The sequence below is a fragment of the Dipodomys spectabilis genome, unplaced genomic scaffold (genome assembly GCF_019054845.1).
Source record: "Dipodomys spectabilis isolate Male_0828 unplaced genomic scaffold, ASM1905484v1 ptg000069l, whole genome shotgun sequence".
Taxonomy (NCBI): Eukaryota; Metazoa; Chordata; class Mammalia; order Rodentia; family Heteromyidae; genus Dipodomys; species Dipodomys spectabilis.
The window spans coordinates 4,730,127-4,753,619 of record NW_024870746.1 but is presented as its reverse complement, the minus strand read 5'-3'; the positions used below and the strand labels follow the sequence as shown (position 1 = coordinate 4,753,619).

Here is a 23,493-nt window from a genome sequence, read left to right as displayed (position 1 = left end):
TGTCATTCTTGGCAGCTAGAACAGAGAGGACAGTAGTGCCATTGAGGCTCAGATTCTTGTGAGGCCAAGAAAAATTGCAATGTTTTTTTTTTCTCTCTCTCTCTCTTCCTTTTTTTTTTGTTCGTTGTGGGCCTTGAACTCTGGGCCTGGGCCCTGTCTCTGAGCTATTCAGCTCAAGGCTAGCACTCTGCCATTTGAGCCACACTGCCACATCTGGTTTTCTGGTGGTTTATTGGAGATAAGAATCTCACTGACTTGCCTGCCCTGGCTGTCTTTTTTTTTTTTGGGGGGGGGTGTCCGGTCGTGGGGTCTGAACTCTGGGCCTGGGCACTGTCCCTCAGCTCTTCAGCTCAAGGCTAGCGCTCTACCACTTGAGTCACAGCGCCACTTCCAGCTTTTTTCTTTTTGCTTATGTGGTGCTGAGGAATCAAACCCAGGGCCTCATGCATGCAAGGCAAGCGCTCTACCACTGAGCCACCTTCCCAGCCCCCCTGTCTGGGGCTCAGATCTCAGTATCCTGAGTAGCTAGGATTACAGGCGTGAGCCACCAGTGCCCAGCAATATTTTCTTAAGAGTCACAGCTGGTTCATACTTGCAAAGCCCACTTCCCACCTGGGCCTCCTGTGTTTCTAGCATTGCCTGTCTATATCTGATATGCAGGCTGCCCAGCTCACTGCTGTCTTTTCTTTTTTTCTGGTCAGTCATGGGGCTTGAACTCAGGGTCTAGGTGCTGCCCCTGAACTTTTATGCTCAAGGTTAGTGCTCTACCACTTTGAGCCACAGCTCTACTTCCAGTTTTCGGGTGGTTAACTGAGGATAAGAGTATCACAGACTTTCCTGCCTGGGCTGGCTTTGAACCATGATCCTCAGGTCTCAGCCTCCTGAATAGCTAGGATTACAAGTGTGAACCACCAGCACCCAGCCCACCACTGTTTTTTCTTCAGTACTCTCTAGGTCCTAGAGTCTAGGAGATGATGCCACATCTTTATGTAATTTATTCTAGAGGATAACAGTTTCCTTACTGCATTAAACAAACAGAATTACTCTATAATCTGCCAGTTTCACTTAGAGGTGTGAAGAATCTAAAGTAGCAACTGAAACAGATGTACCAGTATGCCAGTATTCAAGCAGCGTTACCCCCAGAAACCACAGGTGACAGCAACTCCAATGTCCATTCAGATAATAGCCAAAATGTGGTGTCTGCATACCCTGGGATATTATTCTGCCCTGGGAAGGAATGAAATTCTGATATAGGCACAGCATGGATGGACAGTAAAGATATTATACTGAGTAAAACAGTCACAAAGGACAACTATTGTCTTACTCCACTTGTAGAGGGACCCAGATGAGGCCAATTCATGAGAAAGAAAGAAGCATGGGGGAGCCAGGGCTGAGAGAGAGAGAACAGGGAGTTAGTGTGTAATGATACCGTGTCTGAGATGATGAAAAAGTTTTGGAAATAGATAGTGGTGATGGTCATATAACATGGTGAATGTGCTTAATGCTGCTCAATTGTTCACATTAAAAATGGTAAACTTGCTGGGCGCTGGTGGCTCACACCTGTAATCCTAGCTACTCAGGAGGCTGAGATCTTTGGATTGTAGTTCAAAGGCAGCCCATGCAGGAAAGTTATCTCCAGTTAATCACCAGAAAACTGGAAGTGGCACTGTGGCTCAAGTGATAGAGAGCTCTCCTTGAGCTGAAGAGGTCAGGGACAGCTCCCAGGTCCAGAGTTCAAGCCTCATGACCAACCAACCAAAAAACCAAAAAAGGTAAATTTTAGTGGTGCTGGGGCTCAAAGTGGTAAAGTGCTATCCTTGAGCAAAAGAGCTCATGGACAGAGGCCCTGAGTTCAAGCCCCACAACTGATGAAAGAAAAAATAAAATTTATGCTTTTTTTTTTTTTTTTGGTCAGTCGTGGGGCTTGAACTCTGGGTCTGGGCGCTGTCCCTCAGCTCTTCAGCTCAGGGCTAGCGCTCTACTACTTGAGCCACAGCGCCAGTTCCAGTTTTCTGGTGATTTATTGGAGATAAGAGTCTCACAGACTTTCCTGCCTGGGCTGGCTTTGAACCATGATCCTCAGATCTCAGCCTCCTTAGTAGTTAGGATTACAGGCCTGAGCCACTGGCTCCTGGCTATGCTGTGTTTTCTACTATGATAAAAAGGTTTTTAAATGCTCTGGACTTCTCAAGGATGTCACCTCAGCATCTAAATTGAATCCTGTGTGCTTAGTCTAAGCCTGTTGCCTCTAGCCCAGTTTTGATAGGAGCTGAATTGATTTCCTTTCAAATGCTTCGAGACAGCTATATTTCCCCTAGGATGATTGGAGGATATACCACACATCTTTCAGCATTTGGATTACTCATCTCTGCTTTCTGGTTCTGGGCACCAAGATTTATTTTCTTTGCTGAAACGTTAGTTAATTCCTTGCTGTACTTCTGTGTCTTGTTAGTTTCCAGTCAGGCCGCTGCATGTCACAAAGTGCTTTGAGTATCATCAAAGTGAACCAGTCCTATGTTCCCATGTTCTTCTGAGACGAGGTTGCTGGGATCAGTGCAAGGCTCAGAGACAGTCTTCATTGCCTTTCCCCAACTCCCAGTCTCCTGGGCTTCCTCTTTGATAGTTCAGTGGGAACTGAGTGTCTCTAAGCTCTGTTTGTCAACTGTTACAGGTAAACAGTTATTTCTGTCCCTCTCTCAGCGGTGAGAGGCCATAATCTAGCAATGGTTTAGGGTTTCAGAGAGTCTGTCATTGTGATGTGTGTGTGCATGACTTATACAGGGGTTCAGTAGAAGATGACCAGAGAGGAAGGGGTGTGTGCGCGTGTCTATGGGCGCGCGTGTGTGGGCACGCATGCGTGTGTTCAGACTTTAAACTCAAGTTGTCAGTGTAATGAAAATAACATGTGACATTTGAGGAGAAATTGAATTTTCCTCCTATAGTTGATCTGGCCTTCTCTTCCATCAGCTATAGTATAGTCTACCTCTGCTGTCACCTTAGAGACAATTTTTGTTACAGGATGTGAAAATAAAGAAATGCTATGTATCTTTTTTTTTTTTGAACACACAAGGCCTGGGTGCTGTCCTTGAGCTTTTTTGCTCAAGGCTAGTGCTCTACCACTTGGAGCCACAGTACAAATTCTGGTTTCCTGGTGGTTAATTGGAGATAAGAGTCTCAAGGACTTCCCTGCTAGGGCTGGCTTCAAACCACAATCCTCAGATCTCAGCCTCAGGAGTAGCTAGGATTAATGGTGCCTTGCTATGCATATCTTAAATTAGGATTAAATGTATTTATTTTCAGAATAGTGCATCTCTTGCATAAGGTGTTAAAGCATAAAGGTGTCTTGGGACTCTATGAAAACCTTGTGTACTCTATGGCAAGATGTGTTCTGTGCTCTGCCAGAGAGGAGATGAGATAGGTCTTCAGGTCTAAAGACCCCTGTTATGTATGCCAATGTGTATAGCTCAGTAGTACAGTGCTTACCTAACATGTGTGAGACTAAATTTTGACCTCAGTATCAGTAAAAGAAAAAGAAATCATTAAAAGAAGGGAGGGAAAGAGGGAAGAAGGAAGAAGAAAGAGGAGGAGAGAGAAGGACAATGGGAGTTTGAACAGAAAATATAGAACATGCTCAGGTGATGTGTGCTTACCACTTTTTCTCGGTTGGATTTGACATCTTGGCTGAATAGTACCCCATTATAGGTTTCTTTATTCGTTCATTTGTCAATGGGCACTTAGGTTCATTCTATAACTTGGCTGTCATTAGTAGTACTGTAGTGGACGTGGGATGCAGACATCTCTTCAACACAATGATTTCAAATCTTTTGGATAAACACCCAGTCAGAGAATGGCTAGATCACATGTTTGGTAATTCTCTTTTTAGATGTTTATGTACTTATTTTTCAAAAAGCTGCATGATAATGACAATTTGCCTTGTGAAGGTTAAAATGTGTTTGTGACTTTAAGTATCACTATCTCACAATACTGTGAAATTTGTGAAAATTATGTAATCACTTAATCTCAATAAAAAATTATTTTTAAAAATGCTGCAGGGCCTTGAATATGCTGAGTATGTGCTCTTCCACCAAGCTCTATCCTGTACTTTCAGCCTCTATTTTTAGGTTCTTTATTTTTTGGTGGTACTAGGAGTTGAACTCAGGACCTTGTGCTTGCTAGTAGCTGCTTAGTCTCTTGTGCCAGGCTTTTTCCTTCATTATTTTTCCAATAATGTCTCACATGTATTATACTCTGGTTGGCTGTGCCAAGATCTCTACCTATTTAGGTTTTCCATGTAGGTAGGATGACAGGTGTGCACCACCATGTCTGTTTTTTGATTGAGGTGATGAAAGCCTCATGTTTATGCCCAGACTGGCTTCCTGAGTAGCTAGGATTATGAGTATGAGCCACTGGTGCTCAGCCCTATTTTTAGTTTAAGTTGTTGGGGGTTTTTGAGTATGTGCATATGCACATGTATGTACGGGGAACTTGGGGATTGAGTGCTGTCTCTGAGCTTTTTTGCTGAAGGTTAGCACTCTATCATTTGAGCCACAGCTCCACTTTCCAGCTTTTTGATGATTAATTGGAGTCTTGAGGACTTGTTTGCCCAGGCTGGCTTTGCACAATATCCTCATATCTCAGCTTCCTGAGTAGCTAGGATTATAGACATCAGCCACCAGTTGCTGGCTATTTTCAGTTTTTAAAGAAGCCTTTATATACTTTTCATAATGGCAGTACTAATTGAGGGATGTTTAAACCACATTTGATGGTTTTATCTTTTACTGCCCTTTACTGCATTTTGTTGAGTGCTTGTTACTGGATTCTAAGCTCTTTATTTTTTATTTTTTTTTTTTTATTGGTTGTGGGGCCTGAACTCGACCTGGGCGCTGTCCCTCAGCTCTTCAGCTAGTGCTGAAGGTTAGTGCTCTACCACTTGAGCCACAGCACCACTTCCGGCCTTTTTTGCTTATGTGATGCTGAGAAATCGAACCCAGGGCCTCATGCATGCAAGGCAAGCATTCTACCACTGAGCCACCTTCACAGCCCTCTAAGCTCTTTTTGTGTAGAAAATCTTGAGGCATACAAATAGTCCAGGTTATGCCTCTGACTTTTAATTGCCCAATCCCTACCTGGGACACCTGGTAGAAACTATTTGCACTATTTTAGTATCTTGAATATGGTAAATTCTCAGTAATTATGATGGAAAGATCCTTGTAGCATACAAATTAAAAAAGGAACTTGTAGCTGGGTACCCATGGCTCATGCCTGTAATCCTAGCTACTCAGGAGGCTGAGATCTGAGGATCACTGTTAGAAGCTAGCCTGGGCAGGAAAGTGCATGAGACTCCCAATTAACTGCCAGAAAACTGCAAGTGGTGCTGTGGCTTAAAGTGATAGAGCGCCAGCTTTGAGCAAAAGAGCTCAGGGACAGTGCCCAGGCCCTGATTTCAAGCCCCATGGCCAATAACAACAAACCCAAAAAAAACAAAAATAGGAACTTGTAACGTAGGAGAATCTATATAGGGAGTTATTTAAAAACCAAAATGTTAAAGCTTGCTATTCATATACCTTGCATCTTTCCTCCACTTGAAGTCACCAAGGAACTGATAAAAGTTTAGATATTTTTCATTGTGACAGCTTTTCTTAGAAAGAAATAGTCCTGTTGAGTCAGAGGTATAACACCACTCACCTTCTGTCTTATCCCAAATCCTTAGCCATTATTTGCCTGTCTTCTGGACATGAACAATTCTGTCTTGCAGACTATAGATCATACTTGTAGAGGGAATGGATTTCTCCAATGGCTTTGACCTTTAATGCCTCATAGAAGAGTAGTTAACATACCACTTAATCCCACTGGAGTTCCCCAGCCATGTGGTTATGTAGTCAGTCTATGGAAGTGGTTTTAGAAGTGAAGCTGAGCTTGGGTGAGATAGTGGGCCAAATCCCATTCATCTTTTAGTGGACAGGTTTATAGGAGAATGGTATAGCTTTTTCTTTCCACCAAGGATCAAATGGGAGGAAATAATCTCAATTTAACAGAATAGAAGTAGATGCCAAGAAGGCTGAGGAATAAATCTGGGATGAGGTGAATGGGGTCTCAGGTGTGAATGACTGGGTACCCCCATTGTTTGAAGCTGTGTTGTTTGCCTGGGTCTCTGGTAGCTTCATCTCTGTACAGAGGTGGGGCACAGACTAGAGGGTCATAGTTGTCCAACCTATACAACCTATTCATTTACTGTGAATATTTTTTTCTACTGTCCTAAACAATGAGGCCTTATTCCATTTCTTTTTCTCTTAGTCAGATTCTGAGGAAGATGAACCTGCAAAGAAGAAAATTGTCCTCCAGGTAAGCTTGATAATTTGGTAAGCTATTTCTTCTCTGACCACATTGTTTCCTCAAGTTAGGTTTGTAAGATCTATGTATTTGAGGACTGTTAAGATCTGGCTTCGGTTTCCTTTTAATAAGGCTTAGCATATTCCTTGTTTTCTTCATGAACTAAGAATGATGGAGTTAAAACCTGTCTTGGAGGACAGATGGGGTAGGGACAGATCATAATTCAATTCAGTTCATTACATTTCAGGTAAAAGGATTATTTAGAGAGGTTGGAGTAAATAGATTGGTCAAAATGATGTTAGGAAGCATCTTTATTTTAAAATTGTCCATCTTTTCCCCTGTCTTATTTTTAACCTGGAAATAAACACTTAAATAACAGTTACTTTGAACCAGGCACTGTTATAAGTGTTTTTGTTTGTTTATTTGTTTGTTTTTGGTTGTGGGGGTTGAACTCTGGGCTCTGGGCACTGTCCCTCAGCTCTTCAGCTCAAGGTAAGCACTCTACCACTTGAGCCACAACTCCACTTCCATTTTTCTGAGTGGTTTATTGGAGATAAGAGTCTCACAGCCTTTCCTGCCCGGGCTGGCTTTGGACCATGATCCTCAGATCTCAGCCTCTTGCGTAGCTAGGATTACAGGCATGAGCCACCGGCAGCTCTGACATAGTTTTTTGTTTTTTTTTGGTCGGTCGTGGGGCTTGAACTCTAGGCCTGGGCGCTGTCCCTCAGCTCTTCAGCTCAAGGCGAGCGCTCTACCACTTGAGCTACAGTGCCACTTCCGGTTTTCTGGTGGTTTATTGGAGATAGGAGTCTCACGGTCTCTCCTGCCTGGGCTGGCTTTGAACCGAGATCCTCAGATCTCAGCCTCCTGAGTAGCTAGGATTACAGGCGTGAGCCACCAGCGCCCGGCTCTGACATAGTTTTTATTCCAGCTCTCCCCACTCTGATTGTCTGGCAAGCTTTTTCGTTTACTCACAGATAAAACTGGGGTAATACTAACCTCTGACTGAGGTGCTGTTCTTGAGAACTGAATCATTTGGGTGCTAGTAAATAAAACACTTCGGGGCTTGGCGCCAGTGGCTCACACCTGTAATCCTAGCTACTCAGTAGGCTGAGATCTGAGGATCACGGTTCAAAGCAGCCTAAGTAGGAAAGTCCATGAAAGTCCATGAGACTCTTATCTCCAATTAACCACCAGAAAACCGAAAGTGGCACTGTGGCTCAAGTGGTAGAGCACTCTTTTTGACCTGAAGAGCTGAGGGACAGTGCCCAGGCCCAGAGTTCAAGCCCCACAACTGACAAAAAAAAAAAAAAAAGCTATGTCAGGCAATCTTCAGAGTCCCAGTCTAAGACTGTAGACTCCAAGGAGTAGTTGCTTTTGGTGCTTCTCTGTCATCAAGGGTAGATCACATTAATAATGTGATCTTCCTGTGGCTTGTCCATGTCACCTGGTCTCAATACCTCTATTCTGGCTCCCTGAAGTTTATTCCTGTACTCTCTATGCTCCATGATTTATTTATTTTTTTGTTTGTTCTGGTAATCATGCAATGTATTGTTTCAGTACTAGGGCTTAAACTCCCAGCCTTAAGCTCTTACTTTTTTTTTTTTTTTTTTAAATTGGTCATGGGGCTTGAACTCTGGACCTGGGCGCTGTCCCTCAGCTAAGGCTAGTGCTCTACCACTTGAGCCACAGTGCCACTTCCAGCTTTTTCTGCTTATGTGGTGCTGAGGAATCGAACCCAGGTTCTCATGCATGCAAGGCAAGCACGCTACCGCTGAGCCATCTTCCCGGCCCCAAGCTCTCAGTTTTTTACTCTGCCACTGAGTCATGCCTTCAGTTCCAGTTTTTTGCTGGTTATTGGAAATCAGCTAATTGAAGATAAGAGTCTCTTGGATTTACCTGCTTGGGTTGGCTTCAAACTTTGATCTACAGCTTCCTATGTAACTGGATTATACATCTGAGCCATTAGCAGTGACAGTCTAAACCCTGTCTTTGTAAGTTAATGGTTTTGAGATTCAAATGTATGATCCTGAAGCTGTCCGTTCCCCTGATTCTGTTCAGGGAGATCTTAGAAGGACAGGGTCATATGGAATTTAGAAAGGCAACTGGTATGGTGTAGAAGAAGCTGCCATACCAAGGCTGAGTTAGACCAGTATTTTTTCTGATATTAGGTTGGCTTCTTAGAGGAAGTAGACTTGTTCAGAAGGTATCTCAAAAGTAAAGAGCAAGAGGGTTAGGGGGAGGGCAAGTGGGAGAAAAATGAGGGAAGGGGTAACAAGTTCACCAAGAAATGTACTCACTATGTTATGTATGTAACTAACACCTCTGTATATCACCTGACAATAAAAATTAAAAAAAAAAAAGGCAGTCATTGGTGGCTCACGCCTATAATCCTAGCTACTGAGGAGACTGAGATCTAAGGATTGTGGTTCAAAGCCATCCCAGGCAGGAAAGACCGTGAGACTCTTATCTCCAATAAAGCACCAGAAAACTGGAAGTGGTACTGTGGCTCAAGTGGTAGAGCACTAGCTTTGAATTGAAGACTGAGGGACAGTGCCCAGGCCCAGAATTTAAGCCCCATGACTGACACCCCCCCCCCCCAAAAAAAAAGTAAAAATCAGCTGGGAACTGGTGACTCATGCCTATAATCCTAGCTACCCAGGAGGCTGAGATCTGAGGATTGCAGTTCAAATCCAAACTCAGCCCAGGTAAGAAAGTCTGTGAGGCTCTTATCTCCAATTAACACAAGACCAGAAGTGGAGCTGGGACTCAAAGTGGTAGACCACTAGCCTTGAGTAAAAGAGCTTGAGGACAGAGCCCAGGCCCAGAGTTCAGGCCCCAGAACCAACAAAAAAAAAAATAAAAAACAAAAATCAGCACTGGGACTGCAATCCAGAGTTACTCAGGAGGCTGAGATCTGAGAATCATAGTTTGAAGCCATCTTGGGCAGGTCAATCCCATGATACTTTTACCTTCAATTAACCACTAAAAGTCAGAAGTGGAGCGGTGGCTCAAGTGGTAGAGGGCTAGCCTTGAGCAAAAAGAAGCTCAGGGACAGTGCCTAGACCCTGAGCTTATGCCTCAGGACCAGCACAAAAAGAAAAGAGCAGTTTTCCAGATGAAAGAGATGAGTACATAGAGGAACTCTGAGGTGTGAAAGGAGACTGTGCATGCAGGCCTCCAAGTCATGATCCTGGGTAGTGCAGTGACCTTATTCCACACTTCAGTTTTTCAATCAGCACTCCCTAAGTTAGGCCAGGCTGATCCTTAAGCACATAGAATGCAAAATTGGGGAGGTTCTGATGAAATTTTGTCTGGACTAACTGACAGATTAATAAGTTCAATGCTTTACTGGGACATTAACAAGCTCATTTTCCATGTGTGGGTCTTTCATTTTTTTGAGGGCAGAGAGGACTTTTGGCTCTGTCTCTTGGACAGAGCCTTATTCTCGTCTCTGGATAGCAATCCAAAGGAAGGAGAGCATCTCTTCAGGATACAGAGAGAGATTGAATGATTAGTTGGAGGGAGACTTAAGCTTGGGATGTTGAGAGAGGAAGAACATTTTATTTGCTGAAGACAGAGTTGGGGAAGGCTTCCTGATGGAGGTCAATGGAAGTGGGCGGGGTTGGAAGAGAAGAGGGCCTGAGGCAGGAAGAATCAAACCTAGATTAGATGACTTGAGTAGCTAGAGGTAAGAAGGCACAATGGTTGGTGAGAGTTTAGGCTAGAATGCAGAACTGTTAATTCTTGTTTTTCAGTGTTGCCTGTGTGTAACAGTCTCACTTTCTTCTGTCCTATTCCCATACTTGGGCTCACCAGGGATCCAGCGAGGGAACTGGTTTGTCTGCCTTGCTTCCCCAACCTAAAAACCTGACTGTGAAAGAGACTAATAGGTTGCTCTTGCCCCATGCCTTCTCCCGGAAACCCTTGGATGGCTCCTCTGATACTAAGCCCTCCAGATTGGCTGCTAAGACCAAGCCCTCCTCTCTCGCTCCTGTTGTGGGCACCACAACCACCACTCCATCGCCCTCTGCCATCAAGGCTGCTGCCAAGAGTGCTGCCCTGCAGGTGACGAAGCAGATCACACAGGAGGAGGACGACAGTGATGAAGAAGTAGCTCCTGAGAACTTTTTCTCCCTCCCTGACAAGGCTGAGCCACTTGGAGTTGAGCCATACCCTTATCCTGTCCCCACTGTCCCTGAAGAGCTGCCTCCAGGCACAGAACCAGAGCCGGCTTTCCAGGATGATGCAGCTAATGCCCCCCTTGAGTTCAAGATAGCAGCTGGCTCAAGTGGGGCCCCTTGGATGCCTAAGCCTGGGGATGACTACAGCTATAATCAGTTTTCTGCATATGGCGATGCCAATGCTGCTGGTGCTTATTATCAGGTGGGTAGGGGACATGGAGGGTAGGCCGGGGAATATTAGGTGTGGCATTCAGGGAGAGATTGAGCCAGTAATACAGATTCTGGTGTCATTTGTTTTGATTTTCTTATACCTCTCAGACCTCAAAATACACTACCTTGTTCTGGATCTGATTTTCCCAAGTCTTGAAGGCTGACAGGCTGGATCACATAGTTGACACCTTTATTCCCTATATTAGTCAGCCTTTAGTTCATAAGGTAAAAAAAATCAACAAAAAGAGGAAAGTTGGGGCTGGGAAGGTGGCTCAGTGGTAGAGCACTTGCCTTGCATGCCTAAGGCCCTGGGTTCGATTCCTCAGCCCCACATAAGCAAAAAGAAAAAAGCCAGAAGTGATGCTGTGGCTCAAGTGGTAGAGCGCTAGCCTTGAGCTGAAGAGCTGAGGGACAGCGCCCAGGCCCAGAGTTCAGGCCCCACGACCGGACCCCCACCCCCCCCCCCCCCCCCAAAAAAGAGGAAAGTTATTTGATTTGATTCACAGGTTTTAGAGGTATGAATTTGTTTTGTTTATGATTGCAAAGCTCTATTGGGTCTGGACATTGCTTTTGGGAGAAGATGTGATAGAAGTTGTCACTTCATGGTGACCAGGAAACAGAAAAAAGGAAGAGGATGATGTCCCAGTGTCCAGTGACCTAACTTCCAGTAACCCCCTGCCCCTTCTACTACCTCCCAATACTATCACAAGCTAGTGACAGCCTACATGGATCTTGTAGGGGACATTTACCCAAACAATAACATTTTGAAACAAGATGCTTTCCAAGGGAGCTAGTGAGAGTTTCAGGGAGAAGATGGGAGAGGAGCCAGTCATCTCTGATCTTAGATACACAAAATGCCTTTTCAAGTGCAGAGGATACACACTCTGGACTTGTTAGACTTCTAGATAGCAGTTAATCCAGGAAGAGTTTCTGGAGGTAGAAGGTCTTGAGAAAACAGAGTGGGAGGGATAGGACTGAGGAGGAAGGAATCAACAAAGTTGATTGCAAAGAGGCAATGGGGAAGTGGTAAGAAAGTTACAGGAGTCTCTGGGACCTGGGGACCACCCCCCTATGCATATAAGCACTTTGGGGGTTATTACATAGCAAAACATAACAGGAAGGTAGACCAAAGATTTTGAAAGTAATTTTAAGTCTTTACTGTTGATCAGTGATAATTTATCTTCCTTCTGGGTGGTTGTTAGAACAATGAAGATAACAGGCACTGGGGGGGGGGGGGGTTCATACCTGCTCCTGAGGAGGTTGAAGCCGGCTGGGCAGAACTAACCTCCCATTTCCAAAATATTCATCAAAAAGCAAGGATGGGGGGCTGGGAAGATAGATCAGTGGTAGAACGCTTGCCTTGCATCCATGAGGCCCTGGGTTTGATTCCTCAGCACCACATAAGCAGAAAAAAAAAGCCGGAAGTGGCATTGTGGCTCAAGTGGAAGAGCGCTAGCCTTGAGCTGAAGAGCTGAGGGACAGCACCCAGGCCCAGAGTTCAGGCCCACAACCGGACCCAAAAAAAAAAAAAAAAAAAAAAGGGTGGTCAGGCACTGATGGCTCACATCTATAATGCTAGCTACTCAGGAGGCTGAGATCCAAGGATCATGGTTCAAAGCCAGCTGGGCAGGAAAGTCCATGAGACTCTTATCTCCAGTTAACCACCAGAAAACCAGAAAGGCACTGTGGCTCAAGTGGTAGAGTACTTGCCTTGAGCTGAAGAGCTCAGGGACAGCACCCAGGCCCAGAGTTCAAATCCAGGACTGACCAAAAAAAAAAAGCAAGGGTGCTGCCTAACAGGTGTGAAGACTGAGTTCAAATCCCAGTACTGTCAAAAAGAAAAAAAAAGCCGGGCGCTGGTGGCTCACACCTGTAATCCTAGTTACTCAGGAGGCTGAGATCTGAGGATCATGGTTCAAAGCCAGCCCAGGCAGGAAAGCCCCTGAGACTCTTACCTCAAATAAACTACCAGAAAACTGGAAGTGGCACTGTGGCTCAAGTGGTAGAACACTTGCCTTGAGCTGAAGAGCTGAAGGACAGTGCCCAGGGCCAGAGTTCAAGCGCGACGGACCAAAAAAAAAAAGCTCATCTAAAAAAACCAATGTAGCTGAGTGCCTGTGGCTCATGCTTGTAATCTCGCCAATCAGGAGCCTGAGGTCTGAGGATCAAGGTTCAAAGCAGGAAAGTCCTTGAGACTGTTCTCTCCAATTAACCACCAGAAAATAGGAAGTGGCGCTGTGGCTCAAGTGGTACAATGCTCACCTTGAGCTGAAGAGCTCAGGGACAAATGCCCAGGCTCAGAATTCAAGACTCACCACCGACCAAAAAAAACAACAACAACCAAAAAAACCACTGTATTTACATCCAGCAAATAAATAACAAATTGAGAGTCTCTATGTAGTTTTAGATACCATTGAGGCAGTATTAAAATATAAAGCATTAAAATATAAATATACCAGTGGATCTAAAATGTTAAAATGTAAAAGTGTATCTTACGAATACTACTGTAGAAAACACTCTAATTGTCCTGGATTTTTTTTTGTGTATGTGTGTGGGGGGTCCAGTCGTGGGGCCTGAAGTCTGGGCCTGGGCGCTGTCCCTCAGCTCTTCAGCTCAAGGCTAGCGCTCTACCACTCTATAGCGCCACTTCTGGCTTTTTTTTCTTATGTGGTGCTGGGGAATCGAACCCAGGGCCTCATGCATGCAAGGCAAGCGCTCTACCACTGAGCCATCTTCCCAGCCCCTGGATTTTTGATTTTTTTGTTTTACTTTTTGATGGTATTGGGGATTGAATTAGAGACTAGGTGCTTTACCAATTGAGCCAGGCCCCAGTCTTTTTAGTTTATTTTTCGGTTAAGGTCTCATACCTTTGGCGGCCTGTTAGCTCTACCTCCTGAGCAGCTGTAGTTATAGGAATGCATGATGATGGCTGGCTTAGAGTAGATTTTGTTTTTGGTCATGGGGCCTGAACTCTGGGCCTGGGCGCTGTCCCTCAGCAGTTCAGCTCAAGGCTAGAACTCTACCACTTGAGCCACAGCGGTGGTGCTAAGGAATCGAATCCAGGTTCTCATGCATGCAAGGCAAGCACTCTACCACTGAGCCACTCTACCACTCTACCACCTTCCCAGATTTTTGTATATTATTTATATGTAGTGAATATTAAGCCTGTTTTCTTTTCTTTCTTTTTTTAATTTTTTGGTCGTGGGGCTTGAACTGTGGGCCTGGGCACTGTCCCTCAGCTCTTCAGCTCAAGGCAAGCATTCTACCACTGGAGCCATAATACCACTTTGGTTTTCTGGTGGTTAATTGGTGATAAGAGTCTCACAGACTTTCCTGCTGGGCTGGCTTTGAACCATGATCCTCAGAGCTCAGCCTCCTGAGTAGCTAGGATTACAGGTGTGAGCCACTGGTGCCGGCTTTACTTTTTTTTTTGGACAAGAAATGAGACTCCATCTCAAAATTTAACTAGCATAAAAAGGGCTGAAGGTGTGGCTCAGTGATAGAGTACTTGCCTAGCATGCATGAGGCCCTGAGTTTGGTCTTTAGCACTAAAACAAAAACAAAAAAAAGGCCAAAATAACCAAGGAATATGGTAATTCCTTTTTCTTTTTTCGGTATTGGTCCAGAGGCTTGAACTCAGAACCTGGGTGCTGTCCCTGAGCCTCTTTGTGCTCAAGGCTAACACACTACCACTTGAGCCATAGCTCTGTTCCCAGTTTTTTGATGGTTAACTGGACTTCCCTGCCTGGGCTGGCTTCGAACCATGATCCTCAGATCTCAGCCTCCTAAGTAGCTAGGATTACATGCATAAGCCATTAGTCCTGGCCCTGTTTACATTTAACACACTAAAAGATGGATGTTCTTAGAGGGACATTTCTTGGCGTTTTGGGAAGAAACAGTTGCTGGGCACAGGGGCTTTGGCCTGTCCTCTGCCTTTCTTCCTCTTCTGTGCAACAACATCCCAGCAGCTCCCCTCAGAGAGGAAGCAACAGATTCTACTGGAAAAATCTGGCAACACAAACATAGGTAGTTAGCAGCTTTATATACTCTATAATACTTAAATAGTAGTTTATATCAGAGATCTACAGCCTCCTTTCCTATTTAAAAGACAGTCTCTGTGTGGAGGGCCTAAATAGAATGAGAACAGGGGTAACATGCCTCATGCCCTCTCTTCCCTGCTCCTATCTGAGTCTGTAGGGGTCTTCTGAGTAGGAGAGTTGGGCTGAGGGCACAATAGAGGTGAGGCTAGGAGTTGCTTTTGGAAAGCAACTAAAAGAGTAGGGTGTAGCTTGAGCAGGAAAGAATGCCTTTATGCTTTGTCACCCTTCCCTAAAGAGTAACCATATGCTTAGGCAATGCAGATCACAGAATTGCAAGAACTGGTGAACTAGAGGGCAGGTCCTTGATCTCTACCTTTAACTGAGGTGATGGAGTTTGGGAATCTCTTCTAAGCCTCCTTGATGAGGTTTGTCCTGTTTCTGGGCAGACCTTGACCTCTCACCCCTGGGTCCTCAGGGTTTTTTTTCTTTCTTGCCAGTCCTGGGGCTTGAACTCAGGGCCTGGGCACTGTCCCTGAGCTTCTTTTGCTCGAGGCTGGCACTCTACCACTGAGACACCTTACCAGCCCCCTTCAGGGTTTTTTTGTTTATTTGTTTTTGTTTTAATTTTCTCTTTGTCTATAGGATTATTACAGTGGTGGCTACTATCCTGCACAGGACCCGGCTCTGGTTCCCCCCCAGGAAATTGCCCCAGATGCCTCCTTCATTGATGATGAAGCAGTGAGTTGATAAAGCATAAATGATCTTTCTTTTCTTTTTTGAGACAAGAGTCTTATTTTGCAGCCCAAGATGGTCTTGAACTAGGGATTCTCATGCCTAAAGCCTTCTATTTCCCTCCCTCCATTCTTTCCTCCCTCCCTCCCACCTTCCCTCTTTCCCTCCTTCCTCCCTTCCCTCTCCTTCCGGAACTCAGGGCCTTGAACTCTCATTCAGTTTGCTCAAGGCTAATGCGTTACCACTTGAGCCACAGTTCCACTTCTGACTTTTTGCTGGTATTTTGCTGTTGAATTAGAGATAAGAGGCTCTCAGACTTTTCTGCCCAGGCTAGCTTTGAACTGTCATCCTTAGATCTCAGCTTCCTGAGTAGCTAGATTACAGGCATGAGCCACTGGTACCCAGCTGTTCCTGTATTTTTTTCCTTTGTTTCTTTCCAGTTTAAGCGGCTACAGGGCAAGAGGAACCGAGGGAGGGAGGAAATCAACTTTGTGGAGATCAAAGGTGATGACCAGCTCAGTGGGGCCCAGCAATGGATGACCAAGTCATTGACAGAAGAGAAAACCATGAAGTCATTCAGCAAAGTACGTGGGAAAGGTCTGTTGGGTAGCCAGCTTAGAAGGCCACAGAGCAAAATCTTGTCTTGATTGCACACTCATTGTTACTGTTGGCAACACCTTTAGCAAACACTTACTGCCCATGATAGTGGAGTATGCATGGAGTCTCACAGGTACGGTTCTGGCCTTCTAGATTTTGGCGGCACTATAATCATTGTCTAGCTGGTGGTAGAGACTGGTTATTAGGCGATTAGAGCAGTCCCTGGCCTGATCTGTGAAGACTTCTGATATGTTGTGGTACCTTTCCATTGGGTAGACCAGTAGCTGCTGTGCCCTTTCCCGGTTCCTTTCTCCACCCTGTTACTCTAGGGCTGCTCAGCACATCTTTGAGGTGTGGACACTGTAGAGCCATAAAAAAGACTTTGGGTCCTAGGGTCCAAGCATGTAATTCTTCTCTCCTTTCTTTTTTCTCCATTATTTATGTAACCATCCGTGATCTTCCAAATACCTTTTTCTCCCACTTTTCCCACTACCCTCCTGCTTTTTCTGTGCTAGTTTTCTTTGGTGTGATGAACATCTCATTTAGTAGCTGAGTATAGCAAATGTGGACATTTATGAGCCTGCACGTGGTGGGGGGGAGGGAGGGGAGAGAATGTGGGGAAGCCCTGGATTTGAGCCCAGCACAAGCAAGGCCAAGGTTGAGGATTTTATTCCCTCCACCTCCCCCCATTTGCTTTGCTTTGTTCTGTGGCCACAGATGGCTATCCAAGCCCCAGCCGTTTGTTTTAACTGAATGCTGGCGGTCATACAGGACAGAGCAAAGGATTGTGGTTAGATCATCACAGATCCATCACTGTTTACTGGAAAAACCATTTAGGAAAGTGTGCTCGACTAACTGCAGGTCGAGAAGCATCATCACATAGTAATAGCTGCTGTTGTAAGTGTTCACAATGGTCCTGGAATATCACTGAATGTTTTATATATATCATCTTTATCTGTCATTTAAAATGACATACAATAACATCAAGGAATTAGAATTTGCTATTCTTCCAGCTCCAGGTTTTCTTCTACCATCTTACTGTATTTTTATTTTTTTAAGAAAATAAGGGGGAAAAAATATGGTCCCTGTTCTTGAGGATTTGACAGCATAGTTGGGAAGAGATTTAAGGACACTTGAGTGCAAATGATTACAGTGCAAATTGATTACATAAGTGCTGAGGAGACTCTGGAGAGGAGTTTTGAGAGTTGGGTGGGGCTGACTAGGAAGCTTCTAGCTTGAGACAACTGGCAGAGGATAGAAAAACCACAGAATGAAAGCCCAGACCAATATAGACTTTGACAGTAAATCATTTGCATCAAATTTGGTTAGGGACTCTAGAAGACTGGCGAAAGGTGGAGTGATTGTGAAATTTATAATTCCAGGGAGCTGTTGGCACTTTCTAGAATGGAGGTGGTAGGGTTTCAGCCAAAGGTGATTGATGAGGAGCTGTATGTAGGAGTCAGGTTAGACATCTGGTCTGATTGGGGAGAAGGGGACAGAGATGTAGGTTTAAGGGGGAGATGGACACAAGGGTTTTGAGGGGACTTGGAGGGAAGGCAGAAGATCACCTGTATACTCTGGCACTTACACTGCCTTAGACTAATTGCAGGCAATAAAAGTGGTCTCAAATGTCTACCATTTGCTGGTGCTGGACTCAAATGTCCAGAGCTTAGTGCTGATGTGTGGCGTTACTAAAGAAACAAGACAGTCTTGACCTCAAAATATTTCCAGTCTAATGGGGGATATTAGTAGGCTATTTCAAGCAAGTATTTTGAGCTTGGGTTTTTATTTCCTTTTTTGCATAATGGCTGTAACAAAAATAACTTTTGTAAGTATATAGACATAAAGTCAGCCCCAAACTGACTTTTTCCCTAGGATTTGGGCTATGTAAGTGGTTTTTCTTTCCTTAATATTGCAGTGTCTACAAGGAGAAACTTGTAATTTTCTTCATGTGAGTTAAGGACTGTTTTTTCCCTTGCAGAAGAAAGGTGAGCAGCCCACAGGTCAGCAGCGGCGGAAACACCAGATCACATATCTGATTCATCAGGTGAGGAGAATGAGGGCCAAGGCCCAGCCAGGATCCCTATAAATCTGGGAATTTGAGGCCTGAGCTCTGGCCTAAGGAGCCCAAGTGCAGGATCAGCTTTCAGCGGACACCTTCCCTGTTACCTGTGTGACCACTAGGTGGGGATGTGTTCTTATGCATCATCCTGTTCTGCCTCTGCTCTCTGTCCATAAGATATATGTTCAAGCTGGGCATCAGTGGCTTATGCCTTAATACTAGTTATTCAGAAGGCTGAGATCTGAGAATCAGGGTTTGAAGCCATCCAGGGCAGGAAAGTCCTCTTATCTCCAATTAATCACAGAAAAAAGCCTGAAATAGTGCTGTGTCTCAAGTGGTAGAGCAAAAGGAGCCCAGGGACAGAGTTCAAGCCCCCGGACCAGCAAAGTACAGATGCTTAGAATACACTCTATTAAGTGAAAGTTTGGATATACAAAACAGTTTAAGAGAATAAAATGGATTATAAGTTACAAGTTCATATAGTAATTAAAAAACTTAATCGGGTACTGGTAGTTCATGCCTGTAATCTTAGCTTCTCAGGAGGTTGAGATCTGAGGACTGAGGTTCAAAGCCAGCCTGGGCAGAAAAGTCTGTGAGATTCTTATTTCCAACTAACCATCAAAAAGCTAGAAGTGAAGCTGTGGCTCAGGTGGTAGAGCACCAGCCTGGAATGAAAAAGCTTAGGGGCTGGGAAGGTGGCTCAGTGGTAGAGTGCTTGCCGTGCATGCCTGAGGCCCTGGGTTCGATTCCTCAGCACCACATAAGAAAAAAAAAAAAGCCAGAAGTGGCCCTGTGGCTCAAGTGGTAGAGCGCTAGCCTTGAGCTGAAGAGCTGAGGGACAGCACCCAGGCCCAGAGTTCAGGCCCCACGACCGGACCCAAAAAAAAGAAAAGAAAAAGCTTAGGGACACACACACACACACACCCCTAAAGGAAAGATTGACTCTCTAACATACGCAACACACACACACACACACACACACACTCTCTCTCTCTCTCTCTCTCTCTCTCTCTCTCTCTCTCTCTCACACACACACACACACCCCCTAAAGGAAAGATTGACTCTCCAACATATGCACCAGCCTGGAATGAAAAAGCTTAGGGACACACACACACACACCCCTAAAGGAAAGATTGACTCTCCAACATACACACACACACACACCCACCCACACCCACACCCCTAAAGGAAAGATTGACTTTCCAACACACACACAAATACCCCTAAAGGAAAGATTGACTTTCCAACACACACACACACACACACACACACACACACACACACACACACACACACACACACACACACACACACACACACACACACACACACACACACACACACACACACACACACACACACACACACACACACACACACACACACACACACACACACACACACACACACACACACCCCTAAAGGAAAGACTGACTCTCCAACATCCACCTAATGGTGCTATATTCTCTAATACATTATTCAGAATTACAGATAACCCAAAAAGGTCTTTGAGAATTAGCATATGTCTTGATAATTACTCAGTTTAACTAGGTAACTCACATCATCATTAAATCATTAGACATCCTCTTGAGCCCCACTGTAGTTAATGCTTTTGAAGATACAGGCATGAATGAGACTTGCTTATGGCCCTCATCCTAAGGAGTATGCATTTCAGCTGGTAATTTCCATGGCAAATCTTGCTTACATTGTCCTTGTCATCTTTTTACTTCCCTTGTCAAGAATTCCTCTGCATTTTCTCCATTTTGTGGTTTGAAGGCAGAGTCTTTACTCCCTCCTATTCCAAATGAGTAGGCATCAACTAACTTTGGGTGCATTGTGAACCTCCTTTCCAGAGGTGGTGCTTGCACATTCCCAGAATGCAGGCCAGGCCAGAAGGGGTTGAAGTAAGAGAGAAATCATTATTGTACCTCTCAGGTTTTGTTTTTTTTGGGGGTGCGGGGGTCCAGTCGTGGGCCTGAACTCTGGGTCTGGTCACTGTCCCTCAGCTCTTCAGCTCAAGGCTAGCACTCTACCACTTGAGCCACAGTGCCACTTCCAGCTTTTTTTTTTTTCTGCTTATGTGGTGCTAAGGAATCAAACCCAGGTCCTCATGCATGCAAGGCAAGTGCTATACCACTGAGCCACCTTCCCAGCCCCCATCTCAGGTTTTTTATACAGCATTTCAGTGGTTGTATTAAAATGGTGTGAATTTCTAGGTTGCTGAATATTCTACCCAGTGCAACAGCAAAACTGCATCTCTAGACTAAGTGATAGTTTATTGGTGGACTGGTTTGCCCTCCAAAGCCTCTCTCATTCTGCTGGTCAGGTGTCAGAGGTAACTGATTCGTCTTTTCAGAAGCCCCTTCTAGTCTGCTTGTATACTTCCCACTTGAGTGACTTGGTTTTAATTCTGTCAGATAAGCATAAGGATTCTTGAGTTTTGTTCTGATTAAGTCATCCCAGACATGATTTTCCTTTTTCATGTGGTCTTCTATTTCAGTAAAATAAAATTAAGGTCTGGCGGTGTGGTTAAAGCAGTACAGTCAATGCTGCCTTAAAAGCATAGAGTCGTAGCAGGCACTGGTGGCTCACGCCTGTAATCCTAGCTACTCAGGAGGGTGAGATATGATGATCGAGGTTCAAAGCCAGCCTAGGCAGGAAAGTCCATGAGGTTCCTTTTTTTTTTGGGTCCGGTCGTGGGGCCTGAACTCTGGGCCTGGGCGCTATCCCTCAGTTCTTCAGCTCAAGGCTAGCACTCCACCACTTGAGCCAAAGCGCCACTTCCGGCTTTTTTCTTTTTTCTTATGTGATGCTGAGGAATCGAACCCAGAGCCTCAGGCATGCAAGGCAAGTGCTCTACCACTGAGCCACCATCCCAGCCCCTCCATGAGGTTCTTATCTCCAATAAACCACTAGAAAAATGGAAGTGGCGCAGTGGCTCAAGCGATAGTGCACTCACCTTGAGCTGAAGCGCGCAGGGATATCACCCAAGCCTATAGTTCAAGCCCCATGACCGACAAAAAAAATGTATAGAGTCCTGAGTTCAAGTCTCAGTACTGAAAAAAAAATTATTTGGTTGGTCCTGGGGCTTGAACTCAGGGCCTAGGTATTATCCCTGAGCTTTTTCACTTAAGGCTAGCACTCTTCATTTGAGCCACAGCTCCACTTCTGGTTTTCTGGTGGTTAATTGGAGATAAGAGTCTTGTGGCCTTCCTTACACAGGCTGGCTTCAAACTATGATCCTCAGATCTCAGCCTCCTAAGTATTGAGTATTATAAGCATGAGCTATTGGCACCTGGCTAAAAGGATTTACTGTTTCCCTATAATTATAACGATGGAAGAATTATTATTATTTTTGTCTGTGTGGGGCTTGAACTGTGGGCCTGGGCACTGTCCCACTGAGCTCTTCAGCTCAAGGCGAGGGCTTTACCACTTGAGCCACAGCACTTCTGGTTTTCTGATAATTAACTGGAGATAGGAGTCTCGCAGACTTTCCTGCCTGGGCTGGCTTTGAATAGTGATCCTCAGATCTCAGCTTCCTGAGTAGCTAGGATTCACAGGTATGAGCCACCGGCATCCAGCCGGGAAAATGATTTTTAAATTGGAAAGTGACAAGTCAAGAAGAAAATGTCTCTGGGCGCCAGTGGCTCACGCCTTGTAATCCTACGTACTCAGAAGGCTGAGATCTGAGGAATCACAGTTCAAAGCCAGCTCAGGCAGGAAAGTCCGTGAGACTCTTATCTCCAATAAACCACTAGAAAAACAGAAGTGGTGCTGTGGCTCAAGTGGTAGAGCGCTAGCCTTGAGCTGAAGATCTCAGGGACAGTGCCCAGGCCTAGAGTTCAAGCCCCACAACTGACCAAAAAAAAAAAAAAAGAAAATGTTAGAAGAAAATATGGCTTAGCCGGGCGCCAGTGGCTCACGCCTGTAATCCTAGCTACTCAGGAGGCTGAGATCTGAGGATCACGGTTCAAAGCCAGCCTGGGCAGGAGAGACCGTGAGACTCCTATCTCCAATAAACCACCAGAAAACCGGAAGTGGCGCTGTAGCTCAAGTGGTAGAACGATCACCTTGGGCTGAAGAGCTGAGGGACAGCGCCCAGGCCCAGAGTTCAAGCCCCACAACCGCCAAAAAAAAAAAAGAAAAGAAAAAAAGAAAATATGGCTTAATGCTAGAGTACTTGCCTAGCATGCATGAAGCTCTAGGTTTGATTCCTCAGTACCATATAAACAGAAAGGATGGAAGTGGCACTGTGTGTGGCTCAAGTAATAGAGTGCTAGCCTTGAGCAAAAGAAGCTTAGGGACAGTGCCTAGACCTAAGTTCAAACTCCAGACTGGCAAAAAAAAAAAAAAAGTCTTTCAAAATTCTAGTTAAGGATTGGGGCTGTAGCTCAATTGTAGACTGGGTGCTTAACATGAATAAGATCCTGGGTTCCATCCCAATATAAACCAACCCTATGTGATTTCCCCATCCCCTCCCCTCCCCCTCCACAGGCTAAGGAGAGGGAGCTGGAACTGAAGAACACCTGGTCAGAGAACAAGCTCAGCCGCCGTCAGACCCAAGCCAAATATGGATTTTAGGGCTCTGGAACTGATCTCCCAAGATCTTCTGCCAGCACAGTTGGCCCGGCCTCCAGCTTCACCTCTGGGACCCCAGCTGCTCTAAGCCCAGGACCTCTTTCCCTGTGGACCCAGCCCTTGCCTCTGCAAGAAGGAACATATTTGATAGATTTTTCTTAACCAGTTAGAAATTCAGCTCCTTTCTGTGTCGGAGCTTGCAAAGACTTGAGTGATGCCTCTGAAGGGCTCTTGAGTTCTTGGATGGGAGTTTTGCTCTCTGGCGGGTATGATAAAATGTTGAACTCTCCCCAACTTTTTTTTTTTTTTTAACCAGGGATGTTTGTTGAAATAAAACATTGTCTGACAGATGCTGCCTGCCCTGTGCTAGATCTCAGTGTTTAGTATGTGTGAAGTTCCCTTCACTTGACTGTTTGGCTTTTTCTTCTCTGTCCACTATTTCAACTGGACCTATGGCCATTGAAGATCCCAGTTGTATGCATGGTTTTGTCTAGGGCAGTATGATTCCTTTCCTTACCTTTTCCTTTCCCTTCCTTATATGCCAGTCCTAGGGCTGAACTAGGGCTGAACTCAGGGTCTGGGCACTGTCTCTAAGCTTTTTCACTTAAGGCTAGCACTCTACCATTTAATCCACAGCTCTGCTTCCAGCTTTTTGTGGTTAATTGGAAATAGTGTCAGCCGGGCACTGATGACTCACATCCTAGCTAGTACTTAGGAGGCTGTGATCTGAGGATCGAGGTTCAAAGCCATCCTGGACAGG

At 45.0% G+C, this 23,493-nt stretch overlaps 1 protein-coding gene across 1 annotated transcript in view; it reads left to right on the top strand.

Annotated features, from left to right (window-relative positions):
- The window catches only part of Prcc (proline rich mitotic checkpoint control factor), a 33,149-nt gene extending 10,058 nt beyond the window's left edge, over positions 1-23,091 (top strand). Inside the window, exons 2-7 of the mRNA XM_042682151.1 lie at positions 6,295-6,342; positions 10,150-10,716; positions 15,407-15,502; positions 15,937-16,080; positions 18,075-18,140; positions 22,650-23,091. Coding sequence (XP_042538085.1) covers positions 6,295-6,342; positions 10,150-10,716; positions 15,407-15,502; positions 15,937-16,080; positions 18,075-18,140; positions 22,650-22,736 — 1,008 coding nt within the window. The 3' untranslated portion in view covers positions 22,737-23,091. The remainder of the gene's footprint in view (positions 1-6,294; positions 6,343-10,149; positions 10,717-15,406; positions 15,503-15,936; positions 16,081-18,074; positions 18,141-22,649) is intronic.
- The last annotated feature ends 402 nt before the right edge of the window (positions 23,092-23,493 follow it).